The sequence below is a fragment of the Nicotiana tomentosiformis genome, chromosome 4, assembly GCF_000390325.3.
Source record: "Nicotiana tomentosiformis chromosome 4, ASM39032v3, whole genome shotgun sequence".
In the NCBI taxonomy this organism is placed as follows: Eukaryota; Viridiplantae; Streptophyta; class Magnoliopsida; order Solanales; family Solanaceae; genus Nicotiana; species Nicotiana tomentosiformis.
Window position 1 is genome coordinate 73,382,638 of NC_090815.1, and position 13,052 is coordinate 73,395,689.

Here is a 13,052-nt window from a genome sequence, read left to right on the forward strand (position 1 = left end):
GAGGTGCAACAATGAGGACCTATCTTGAAGGGTCACGGCAAAGCCAACCTCACTATCGTCAGAGAGCTTTACGCCAATTGGCGTCATTCCAGGGGCAGCATTGTGAGAGTACGGGGGGTGGATATTAATGTCTCAGCTGAAGCTCTGAATAATTTCTTAGGGGTGCCACACACACTAACAGATAGGTTTGACTCCATATGCACAGCACCGGATTATGCACACATTCAGTCGATCCTATGCCCTACCAGGAAGGATGCAAATTGGAAGCATGGGAGTATGGAGTACCATTCTCTAGCCAAGGAATTCATGAGTGCGTTGGCACGTGTGGCTCTAAATTTCATATGCAACCGTCTGATGCCATGCCAACACAAAACTGATGTCTCTCATCACCGCGCACTAGTATTGTATGCTTTATTGGAGGGGATACCGCTCAACTTAGGAGCCATCATGCATGACCAAATGCAGCGCACCAGGATGAATTACAAGTGGAGGTTGTTCTTTGCAAATACCCTATCGGCTTTCTTGACAGAGATGGGAGTACTATGGGACAAGGAGAATGACGACATTGAGGCTAAAGCTCCAGGACCATATGATGTTACTCATGTTCTAGAGCCGAACAAGGGAAGGTCTTCTAAGCTCACTATTCAATGGTTGTTTGAGCAGATGCAAGCTGATATGCAAGAGAACATGGCTGAGTTGATAGCGACTCGTGTAGAGTTGAGTGCCACCAGGGATGAGTTGAGTCAGACTCGTGACGGAGCAGGCCACGATGATGAGGGAGGTATCATTACTCCTCCGTGCTCTGGTTCAACGTGCAGATATAGACATCTCACAGCTGCTTGCATCGTCCACTGCTGGACCATCCACTTCTGCTTCTCCTATGGTCCCCGAGGCCCCACACACCATGCCTGCTGAGGCCGATGTCCCACCTACTACAGACTCAGCTCCAGTTGGTGATGATAGGACTATGACAGCTCCCCATATTCGTGAGGATGTTATCGCCAGGCCGGAGAGGGTCTTAATGAATGCCATGGATGCTGATGCTCTTCCACAGACTGCGGATGAGACTTCCACCTTGACTTGAGGGGAGTTTCTTCTCATCCTACTTTACATTATTTATGTGCATTGGGGGCAAAGCACGGTTTTAAATGTGGGGTGGGGGTTATCCTTATGCTTGTGGATGAATGTACTTAACTGTTACAATTTTTGTTGATTTTGATACTGTTGAGGGCTGTAATATTCACTGGATTAATGGCTTGTAATAGTTAGTAAATGTCATCTATATGGAGTAACTCTCAGTTCATTGTTATGTGTAGTCGTAGAAAATAAAGGACTTTTCCCGACGACGGACTACCTGGACAGTTCTCTCGAGGGATTAAGGTCCTTAGAAAAACACAAAAAGATTTTTATTTGATTTTTGAAATTAGTGTTAGTATTAGCAGATTGATAGAAAACTAAAGAAAAGCAGAAAAGTAGTTAGTAAATTATTTTTTTTAGGTAATAATAATCTCCTGTGGTTTTTCTTTGTGCCTCGGTTCTTTTCCATGGGATGTATTTTGAACCAGGCAGTAATAGTTTTTTTTTAAGAATAGATTAGGAATTTAGGAAATAAAATGAGGAAGAATGATAAACCTAAGCGCCCTTGACTTGTTTCTTAGTAACATACTTATGCTTTGGCATGTGTAGTATCTCCCCTATATTGTGATGTTAATCTTGATGCCTTTATATATTAGATAGCATGTTTTGTGACGACTATTTCTCGTTTTCTTGACTCGTGTTCACTTTGCGCTTAATGCTTAATATCTCGTGGCTCCGTGAATACTTGCATTGCTTGAGAGTCGGAATGTGATCGTCCTTAGTGAGTCATATGCCATGTGTGGTAAGGTTTTTGTGTAGTCCATGTATTGTACTTGTGTCTAGAACTTGCCCGATATGTGAGTTGAAGCGAAATTTGAGGTGATGCTCGGTTTGAAAAATGATTTTAGGCTTTCTTTGATCTTTTTGAGCTTATTGCTTATCACAAATAAAATTTATCCCTAGTTAACCATTTTGAGCCTATTGACTTTTATTTGGTACCCACATTACAAGCCTATACCCTTTTTATTCTTAATTGACATTGTTTTAATCCTTTTATCTCTTAAAGTACTTTAATTGTTAGATGAGCGCTAAAAGAAGTAAGAAGCGACTAAGTGTGGGGTGACTTTTGGGTGGAACCAATGAAAGGAAGAAATGTGCACTTGTTTTGTAAAATATTACAACACTAGCGGAATTTATCCAAAAAAAGAAAAAGAAAAATATAGATGAATAAATTGTTGTCTTGTTCTTGCTAGTGGGTATGAATTAAAGTAGTGCTTAAAGAAAGAGGAAATATTGTTGGGGGTGATATTATTTGTGAAATTAAAGTGGTGTTGAAGAATTTGCGCTTAAGTTATTTGATGATGTGTTAAAGTGCTTAGGAGGTTGAGTCACTATTCCTAAAATATATCCTACCCTTCCCTTAGCCCACATTACAACTATGAAAAAGTCCTAATTGATTTTAGATCGAGCGAGCTTACATTAGTAGAGATCTACATTAAGGGCAAACCTATGGTACCAATTGCATGCATGTGACTTCTCTGTGAGAGTGAGCGATTTTCTTTGATATATGTGAGTCATTAAAATATATTTGATCATGAGATTCGAATGTGTGGATTGAACTCGCTCTCTTGTTCTTGTTGTGAGGGCACATGGTTTCACGAGGGATAGGTAACATTATTAGACTTCTCTATGATGTTGGGTGTTCAAGCCATGAGTGCATTGTGACATTGAGTCGGTTTTTGAGGTTAGGATTGTTGTGAGCATGTTGTCTTTGTTTGAATATTTTTAAAACAATGACACAAGTAAAGGGAAGTGCATATGATGCATATTCTAGAGCCTAATTGTGGCAAATGACCATGGTCATAGGTGTAGTATGCTTTGAATGATAAGAGCTTAATTTTGTTTCGTCTACTATAGTGATGGTTTGTTCGAGGACGAACAAAGGTTTAAGTGTGGGGTGGTAATGTTGAGCATATTTCGATATGTGTTGATGTTACTTTACCCATATTTTAACCGCTTTTTGATGCTATTTGATCCTTAAAATGCGCAACATGATTTAATTATTGGTTTTATGACTAATTGAGTTATGTGTGATGAATTAGGGTGTTTGGAGTATAAAAATATGAAGAAAGTGTGCTCTAGGTAGAGGAAGAGGGACTGGATGCGTCGCATCCAATCTAGAGAAAAATATCAGATTTCGTGCACCCTTAGCAGTGAAGTCGGCCCATAGCATCCGCCATAGCATCCGCACCTGGGCAAAGCTGAGAAGGAGGAATAAAGGGTGGATGCGACGCATCCACCCTAGCATGCGAAGCTGAGAAGTGGAGGACGAGGTGGATGCGACGCATCCACCCCAGCATCAATCCCTGTAGCCAAGTTGGATTAGGAATAGGAGAACTTTGGCCCACGACTTTTGTACGCAATATATAAGCCAAAAACGCCTCTTTTAGGGCATCTAACATATTGGGAAGAGGAGAAAAGCCACGACAAAGCTGGGGAACCACGGAATTCATCTTGAGTTCTTATTTTTCCTTCTTTTATTGATTATTATGCACTCTTGTGAGTTATTTGATGATTGCATGAACATGAGTGGCTAAGAACCCTATTGTTCTAGGGTCATAGGTATACATGAATGTTGATGTTTGAAGTTTAATTTGACGAAGTTAATTTTATCATATTGGGTTATTTATTTAATTCTGTTTTTAATCATTTTGCTGAGTAGCTAACAGTGAAATACTATCTACGAATCTAGAGTTGAACTCGAAAGTGGGAACTCTAGATTGCATATAGAATTAAACAGAGCAAGTTCTTAAACTCGGGCATCGGGGAACAGATTCGCAATTGGGATAGACATATACCTAATTGCCTTGCTCGGTTGCAATACATGAATTGTAAATGCGTGCTTGTTAATCTTAATTCCATAGACATATAGGTATTATGTTAGCTTGAATAGGCGAGTAAGGGTTCGACAGATTCTTATGAGTAATATCAACCCTGTCAACTAACAATCCAGATAAATCAATTAGTTATTTTAAGCTAAGAATGCAACATGATTGTTAGATAACCCGTGATCCTGGAATATTATCTCCCATTGATTGTCATTTAAAACTATTTAAGTGTTGTGTTGATTTCTAGTAAGTCTTTACTTGATAGTTTTTAGGTAGTAAATTAGATAATTATTTATTTTATAAGAAATCGCTTGAATCGATAAGCTATTTGAGTTTGAATTAGTCAAAAGTTAATCATAAGTCTTCGTGGGAACGATACTTTATTCACTACTCTATTACTTGACGACTGCGTATACTTGCGTGAGTGTGTTTGGTCGCAATAATTCCCTTGCATTTCTACGATGGAGATTCAAAAATGACAATAAATAGTAGTAGTTCGCTGTGGAAAAACACATTAAGGGCTAAGTATTCGAGTAAATACAATCCAACAAAAAAAGGGAAAAAACTTTTGTGCTAACACTAACCACTTCTCTCATATTTGGAAAAGTATTACTACTGGATGGTATATCGCTTCACTAGATTATGTCAAATAGACAAGACATATTAATCTAGACCCTAGGGCATGGTGCCATGATTCATGGATTTCAAACTTAATTGCAACTATGCAACCTTATTTATGGTACTCTAAAATACCATGACGAGAATCGAAAGCTATCTAATTAGGGGTGAGCATAGTTTGGGTAAATCAAATTCGAAGCACAATCTAAGCTAGCATTTGGCCATAATAGATGGTGGGCTTTTTATTAAATACAAAAGTTTGGGGTAATTTTTAAAATTATTAAAAATATCAACGATAATATTTTGAGCCAAAAACAGGTCTAGAGCTGGTTTTGGGATTTGGAATTTTCGTTTGCAAAATCTGTTAAAATATGAATAAAATCTATAAATAAACAGGTTTTACCAAAAATAATTTGAAAAAAAACTTGTCAAAATTTATGGCCAAACGGGGCTACATTTTTTAAATTTTTGGTTTGGATTTTAGGATTACATATTGAATTTGTATTTAATTTTTAAATTTTTTGAATTTCGAATTTGGAGCTTCAAATTTTTGGAAAATCGAAAATCCAAAACTTTTATACTTAACTAGCCTTACCTACTAGGCAATCATTTCTCATATGGTGAATACTAATATGCATGTCCAATACTCCACTCTTTAGACATTAGCTTATATAAAGAATATAATAACTTAGTTCAATATCAGATACCCTATTCAATCGAATATATGATATTTTTTTTCTCACCAATGCCAATTGCTGTTTTTTGTGTTTGTGAACACCTATGTTTGAAGTTACATTCTTCTTTCACCAATATCAGATACCCTATTCAATCGAATATATGATATTTTTTTTCTCACCAATGCCAATTGCTGTTTTTTGTGTTTGTGAACACCTATGTTTGAAGTTACATTCTTCTTTCACTGTCAGAATACTATATATTTAGCATGGTTATACTATGTTGGACTTGTTAATTCTTAGGACCTTATAAATGGTTATATTGTATTTTCTTAATAATGGTTTCATTGCTTGCATGGATGCTCTATTTGGATTATGGTGGAAAAATGAGGAACTATTAAGACAATTTGGCATGAATACTTTACTTTGATGTTTGTTTTTTATAAGCAAAAGAAGAAACTCAACATATCGGCTCAAAATCAAAAATCTGAAATATCCAATCCGATTAATTCGATATTAAATTCAAAAAATTCAAACCAATCCCAGCTTATTTGGATTGAAATTGAATTGTAATTTATTCAATCTGAAACCGAAATGCATAATCGGAATTTTCATATCCAATCCGAACTGTCCGAACACCCTTTCTTATATCAAACTGCTTGTGTGTGTGTGTGTGTGTATATATATATATATATATATATATATATATATATATATATATATATATATATATATATATATATATCGACAGTATAAATAAGTTTTATATTATTAGTGTAATTTCACCAATTATATCAAGTTGTTTATCTAAATCTTTCAAGTAACTAATTTTACTTACAATGAACAATTAACTGTAATTATATTTTAAGTGATTTTATAATGTAAAATCTCTTTACATGATTAGTACGTGAAAACCTGAAGTAGAAAAAGGAAAAAGTAGATATTTTCTAGTAGATGTCTAAGGTAAAGAAAATGACATGTGGATGCTTGTCTTAATCAGTTTTGAGTTTATAGGAATTTTGGTCAATATGTATCTCTTCTGTCCAAGTAGCTATTATGTTGGGCCAGGTTCAATATTGTTTCTCTTTTGGACCAGATAAACAATCACAAAACCAAGGTCAAAGAGGCTTATGTAAAAGGTAGATCACTTGTACGACTTTAAAAGAGTGGATTTGGTTATGTCGTATGTGGTGACAATGCATAAGCTATTGAATAATCAAACTTTTGCAATATTAGAGAAAGTCAAAAGTTATTATTAGTATGGTTGGAAATGAGAGAGTCAGTTAGAGCTATAGAGGGTGGAGAAAAATCCAAAAGTATTTATTACTAAAAATTAACATCAGTAGTCGCTAAAAATCATCAAACATTCTCTCGAGAAGCAATCCCAATCCCATAAGATTTTTTTTATTTGCTGTCATACATATTTTGTCGTATAGAGGAAACTTTCTTAGTTATATTTCAAAACTCCAGAAGAATCAGTAAGCGCAGAATCATATTGACGAATTATAACACCAGTGTTCTTCTCCTTCCCAGCACAAATCTTAAGAGTTTCATTTATGTTTGTCTTAGTTTGACTTAGTATAAAGTTTAATTAATAGAAGAAGATTTTTAAAATTTATGGATTTAAATATGCCATAATATTTATGTGATTATAAAACTTTTAAATTTATGGTCTTGAACAAGCCATAACATTTGTGACGCTATAAAAGATTTTCATTAAGAAAATATAAAAATGTATCAATTTTTTTGAAACGAACTAATAAGGAAAAGAGTTTTTTTGTTCTTATATAATATTTGAAACTTATTTATCAAAATTATCCTAATTTTGTATATCACCCGCCCTATAAGATCGCCCTATAAGATAATTGCTTACGATTTATATACAATCCATTATTAGTGCCTTAAATTAGGAGATTCAGTTACACCCTTTTCCTTTTTTCTCTCATCTCTTTTTCTATTCTCTGTCGCCTCTCTCTATATACAATCAATTATTAGTGTCTTAAATTATGGGATTCAGTTACATCATTTTCCTTTCCTCTCTCCTCTCCTCTTTCCAATAGTGCCTTAACTATAGTATAACAGCCAATAATGTCGAGCCATAGTGACATAAAATAGTTCAAGACTTAATTGAGAACCAAATCTTATAAAACTATTTTAATAGCTTGAACCAGAAAGTAGCGTTAAACCAACGCAATAGTGACATTGATGATACACAACAACACCTAAACTAGAAAACTTGAATGTTGGAATATTCAAATTTGATACAAATTTAATGCATATATAACAACACATAAACTAAAAATATTTATACAACTAATTATGTAATGTATAACTTATTTATAGCTTGTCTATAACTTTCATATAAATATTATATAAATATGTCTTTTGTATATTTTATGTATATATTTTGTATGTGGTGTGTTCTTCTTCTATGAAATTCCAATCAAAACTTCCTTTCTTAATACTATTTTGATACATATCAATAACTTTATGTAAAAAGAAAGTATTTATAACTTAAATACAAATTTCATACAACGATTCATACATTATACAACTATTTTCAAGTTTCATACCACATCCAAATATAAAAAAATAACAACAGAACACAACTTAAATACAATTTACATACAATTATAATACAAATTTAATCCATCTTATTCATCTTCGAGTTTCAATCTAAAAATTCATCCAAAATCAACTATAATCTTCACCAAACACCCTCAAAATTGAGATATAAACTCCAAAAAATATTCTCGATCATTTGCAATAACACCCAATCAAATTAAATAGTAACTTAAAAAAAATCAAATTCAAAATCAAAGTTTCGAAGCTTTTGATGGTTTTCAATGACTGGCGGGGTAACGGACAATGATCGGTTCGATGGTGATAAGCGACAACATCAAATCTATTATTGAATTCTCTGAATAAAAAAAGAAAAAGGAGATGAGAAAAGAGAAGAGAATTATAGAGATCCAAAGAAGAAGAAGTCGGACAGAAAAAAGAAAATAGAGAGAGAGATTTGTAAAATTTAATTTTCACATTAAAAAGTTACAATCAAAGATATTCATTTAAAATTTATTTGTATATAACTGATAAATTATATATTAACTTGTAATTAAGTTAAACCCTAAAAAATAAAAATAAATAAATTTCTAATATAGTATATATAGGTAAAAATCTCTAGGGAAAAAATGTTAATCTTTTTTAAATGGGGAAGTATATACGTTCAATGAAGGAGCAAATATAAATTCTAATGAACTCCTTCCTTGAATCAATACAGGACCGATTCCTTTGCCTATTCTTGACACAAGACTCTTGTCCAAGAAATACTTTTTTAAAGAAACAAATATATAATTAAAAATAAAATAATACAGGTTTGAATTCCAACATAAACAAAAATATGTAGGTGCTTTTTTATTTTTTGAACTCGAATATAGCTCTTTTTTATTATTTGTTTATATTTTTGATGGTAGAATAGTCCAATAGTTTTTTTGTTCTTCTAATTGAGTTAGTGGACAATGCGCAAAAATTAATTCGGATTGTATCGAAATAAAAAAACAAACAAAGAAAAAAGGAGGACAGAGGACCAATTAAAAGGTTATACCATAAAGTTGTCAAAGCGTCATTCAGATCAGAATCATACTCTGACGAATCTCACTATTGTTCTTTCTCCTTTAGAAGAACAACATTTTAAAAACAAATACTCCAAGTACCGATGAATGAGCAAAATAATTTGTAATGAACTCCTTTTTTGAATCAGTCCTCACTCCTCACCGTGCCAATCCCTTTGCCTTTTCCTGACCCAAGACTCCTGTCCAATTTTTTTCGCTTCTAAAAACACACACATAGAACTAGAGAAAACAAAATAGAAAAAGAGTCCTTTGGTTTAGAGACAAGTTATACAGTGATAATTAATGTAAGGGTCGTAATGTAAAAATTAAAAATAATAATGTATAAAAAGATGTTTAATACAAGAGGATCATTTGGATTATTTTAGTTATTTTGATTCATATATGTTACTAATCACTATATTTTTATGCACCTATTATCCGTATGAAATAGTATATAAGTTCTTGCATATAATATACATGGAGTATAATTTATGCAGACAACTAAAATTAATACTGAATTTTATACAAAAAATATTTAAATATTAATCAAATAATGTATGCTAATACTCAATTTTTTGCAGGTATTATAATACTACCTTAAAACTCGCAAGTTGCAACCGGACGACCCCAAAGTTGTCAAAGCATCATTCAGATCAGAATCGTACTGACAAATCACACTATTGTTTTCTCCTTCAGAGAAAAAAGAATTAAATTTTTTTAACTTTAATTAATCCTTTAAAAATTTAAATTCGAAAGTTAGACAGTGGTGTTGGCACGTGCCGGCCTGCCACAGTGAATAAAGAGGAAAAAGGCGGAATCTAGATCCCCAACGACCAAATCTTCCCCGTCAAAACCGGGAACTTCTCCAAGAAAACTACGATCTAACGGCTCTAAATATTCCTTTTGGATCCAACCGTTCAATATAAAAATCAACGCCTGTCGTTAAATCCTAGTGCCTCCATAATCTCAGATAAAAACCGGTCCAGTATCATCTCTCCCTGTTCATCTCTCTCTCTCAAATTTACACACTTCTCTCTCTCTCAAAAAAAAATGCTTTAACCTGCGCACTTAGCTCGCTACTTAACCTGCGCCACCTCTGGCCTGAGAAATGAAGCCGAAGGGGATAGTAAAGAGTTTGATGAAAAGATTCAACGGCTGAGATTTTAAGATACTCAAAAATGGACAGTCAGAAAAGCCAGGGGAAGCTAACGAGGACTCAGTCTTCACTTCTACGGTCATCTCCAACTATCCGTTCGTCAATACACAGCCTTAACTCCATCAACGAACTCAGAGTTGACCATGAACCGGACCTTGAAGAGCAGAAGCCGCATAAACCCGGTTCAATACCGGTTCGACCGGCTCCGTCTAGGATAGCTCCGATTCTTGCGATTTTAGCGGTTTCTACTTGCACCCTTTTCGTTTTCTTTAACAGGGATGATATACCAACTTCAGAGAATCTGTTGTTAGCTTTAATTTTCGTAGCGGTTCTGCTTTTTTTAGCTGGCAAGAAAAAACAGTCAATTCACCAAGGTTACATTTTTTTCAAGCACTTAAGTGAAGAATACGGGAAAAAACTCGGGTTATCAGGAAACCAGTCGAAACCGGTACAGTGGTTCATTGGGGAAACAAACAAAGAAGGGAACTTTGAGAAAGTGAACCGGGAAGGAGTTGAGGTATACAGCAATGGTGATTTCTATGAGGGTGAGTATCACAAAGGGAAGTGCAACGGTAGTGGAGTTTACAACTATTTTGTGAATGGAAGGTATGAGGGTGATTGGGTTGATGGGAAATATGATGGTTATGGGATAGAGAGTTGGGCTAGGGGTAGTAAATATAGAGGGCAATATAGGCAAGGATTGAGACATGGCTATGGTGTTTACAAGTTCTATACAGGAGATACTTATGCTGGTGAATGGTGTAATGGTCAAAGTCATGGTATTGGGTCTCAGTCTTGCTCTGATGGTAGCTGTTACATTGGTCAATTTAAACGTGCTGTCAAACATGGCCTCGGTTGTTACCATTTCAGGTAAAAAAAAAGTTCAATTTTTGTGTTATTTAGCTTCTGAGATTTGTGATATGGCTGATGCTAGCTGTAATTCTTGGATGTTGTTTTGATTCATGCTTACTATTTTGGGACTGTTGATTGTTGTTTGTTAGTGATGGATTAGGAGAGACAGTTGTGTAAGACAATGAATTCAAACCTAATAACCTATGTTATTGTATTTTGACTTTTGAGTGGGAATACCAAATTACGTCATAAAGCAACTTGGACAGCTCAGCTACAGTGTTTTTCTTGTTTTGGGCTATGTAATTTTCTGTCATGTTGCCTAACAAGAGCATACCAATTCTTGCACCCAACTTTAAAACGTGTGTTTTATGAGACGCATACAACCTGTTGATTGAGGAAGCTTCGAGAGAAAATGGAAGAAGCTTATTTTCTTGCCTTTGTGCTAGAAATGCCACACCCTGTTTTATGATATTATCTTCGAGAGTTCAATTAGTGGGTTCATTTGAATCCATTAGCTTTGGCTCAAATCATATATAAGGTGTTAATCTTGTGGTTGTTTTGTAGGAACGGGGATCGGTATGCAGGGGAATATTTTGGGGACAAGATTCATGGTTTTGGTGTGTATCACTTTGCAAATGGACATTGCTATGAAGGGTCATGGCATGAAGGTCGCAAGCAAGGCTACGGAATGTACACATTTAGAAATGGTGACACAAGGTGTGGGGAATGGGATTCTGCCAATTTGAATACTCCTTTGCCCCCACTTACTCATGCTGTCCTTCGAGCTGTTCAGGTAAGAAAATTACTTTTCTTGGCATTTATTGTTACTGCTCAATCTTTGAATTGTCAATTTCTGATGCTTATTGTGCTGTGGGTTCTGCAGGCTGCTAGAAAGGCAGCAGAGAATGCAATTAAACTAAGGAGGGTAGATGAACAAGTGAACAAAGCAGTGATGGGTGCAAACAGAGCTGCCACTGCTGCTAGAGTTGCTGCTATCAAAGCAGTACAAAATCAGATGGATGGAATATTTTGTGACACTAACCGTTATTGAGGTTTTTTATTTTGTTTTACAAGATGTAACAAGTTTGGTAAATGTAAATTTACTACGCCAAAGTATAAATATTATTTCCTAGGCCACCCCGGGAAGCAAAATGCAAGCCGGTGGTTGACTTGAGTGTAATACTCTGAGGTTTACTTAACCACAATTGTAACTTGTATATATGTATATCAGTGAAAATGAGGGTTTTGTCTCCTTTAGTTTCAACTATGGGTGTCAAGGGGCCGGTCCGGTTCGGACTATTGGAAAAGGAGACCGGCCGGTTACCGGTTTCAAAATACCGATTCCGTGCCTCGCCGGTGAAAATTTGAACCGGAATTGTTCCGGGCCGCTTTTTTTTTTTTGTATTTTGTATTTTGTATAATTATCTTAATTTATATTAAGATAAAGTAAAAATATAAAACATAAAAACAATCTTATTGTTTGAATAAATTTCAAAGGCTTTAAAAGCCTTGTATTTGAATATTTCATTAAGAATTTAAGATAATACAACGAAGATGGAAAAAAATTTAACTTATAATTTGCAAGTTCTTTTTTTAATTCAAACTTGCAAAATAAAGTTTACATTTTATAACAACTAAATTAAAGAAAAAATAATAAATTCAAATTTGAATTATTAAATATAAATCAAGAACTTCAAAGGTTTTGCATGGTCTTAGTAAATTCTTCATAATCAATATGAACTTCTTGGCCATTTTCTGGAGTGTTAAATTCAGATGGGTTATCATGTGTTAATATATCTCTAAGTTTCTCGTCTTCTGGTTTATCAACATCTTCACGTTCCTGATTTCTTCGTTCCGATCTAATTCAATTTCTGAAACATACTAAAACTTCCAAAGCATTGCTTCCTAAAGAGTGACGGGTGTCTCCTAGTTGTTGTCTTGCAATGCACTCTCTGATGCAACAGTTGAAATTGACACATTTAGCACGTCCCCGAGCCATAGCAGAAAGAATGGAAAATTGCTTTTCATTCCCATGCCACCATCCCAACGGTGAAAATTCCTTTGTGCGAGGCTCTGTTTGCTTTTGCAAGTAGAATTGAAATTCATCAATGTTCCTGCTACTGCTACTGGTTTGAGTGGAAGGAAATGTAGATCAAATATTATAACCATCAAGGCC

The 13,052-nt window shown here is 34.6% G+C and overlaps 1 protein-coding gene across 1 annotated transcript; it reads left to right on the plus strand.

The window, feature by feature from the left end:
* Positions 1-9,509: 9,509 nt before the first annotated feature.
* Positions 9,510-12,140, plus strand: LOC104112829 (uncharacterized). The gene is made up of 3 exons (XM_009622858.4): positions 9,510-10,894; positions 11,441-11,669; positions 11,760-12,140. The coding sequence occupies exons 1-3, from the start codon at positions 10,047-10,049 to the stop codon at positions 11,925-11,927; spliced, it is 1,245 nt and encodes a 414-aa protein (XP_009621153.1). The 5' UTR covers positions 9,510-10,046; the 3' UTR covers positions 11,928-12,140.
* Positions 12,141-13,052: the final 912 nt, after the last annotated feature.

Bases quoted from the DNA above. Each gene is read 5' to 3' on its own strand.
- LOC104112829 (XM_009622858.4), top strand. From the start codon at position 10,047: ATGGACAGTCAGAAAAGCCAGGGGAAGCTAACGAGGACTCAGTCTTCA. The intron at 10,895-11,440 runs GTAAAAAAAAAG...GTTGTTTTGTAG, and splicing joins CTCGGTTGTTACCATTTCAG to GAACGGGGATCGGTATGCAG. The intron at 11,670-11,759 runs GTAAGAAAATTA...TGGGTTCTGCAG, and splicing joins CTGTCCTTCGAGCTGTTCAG to GCTGCTAGAAAGGCAGCAGA.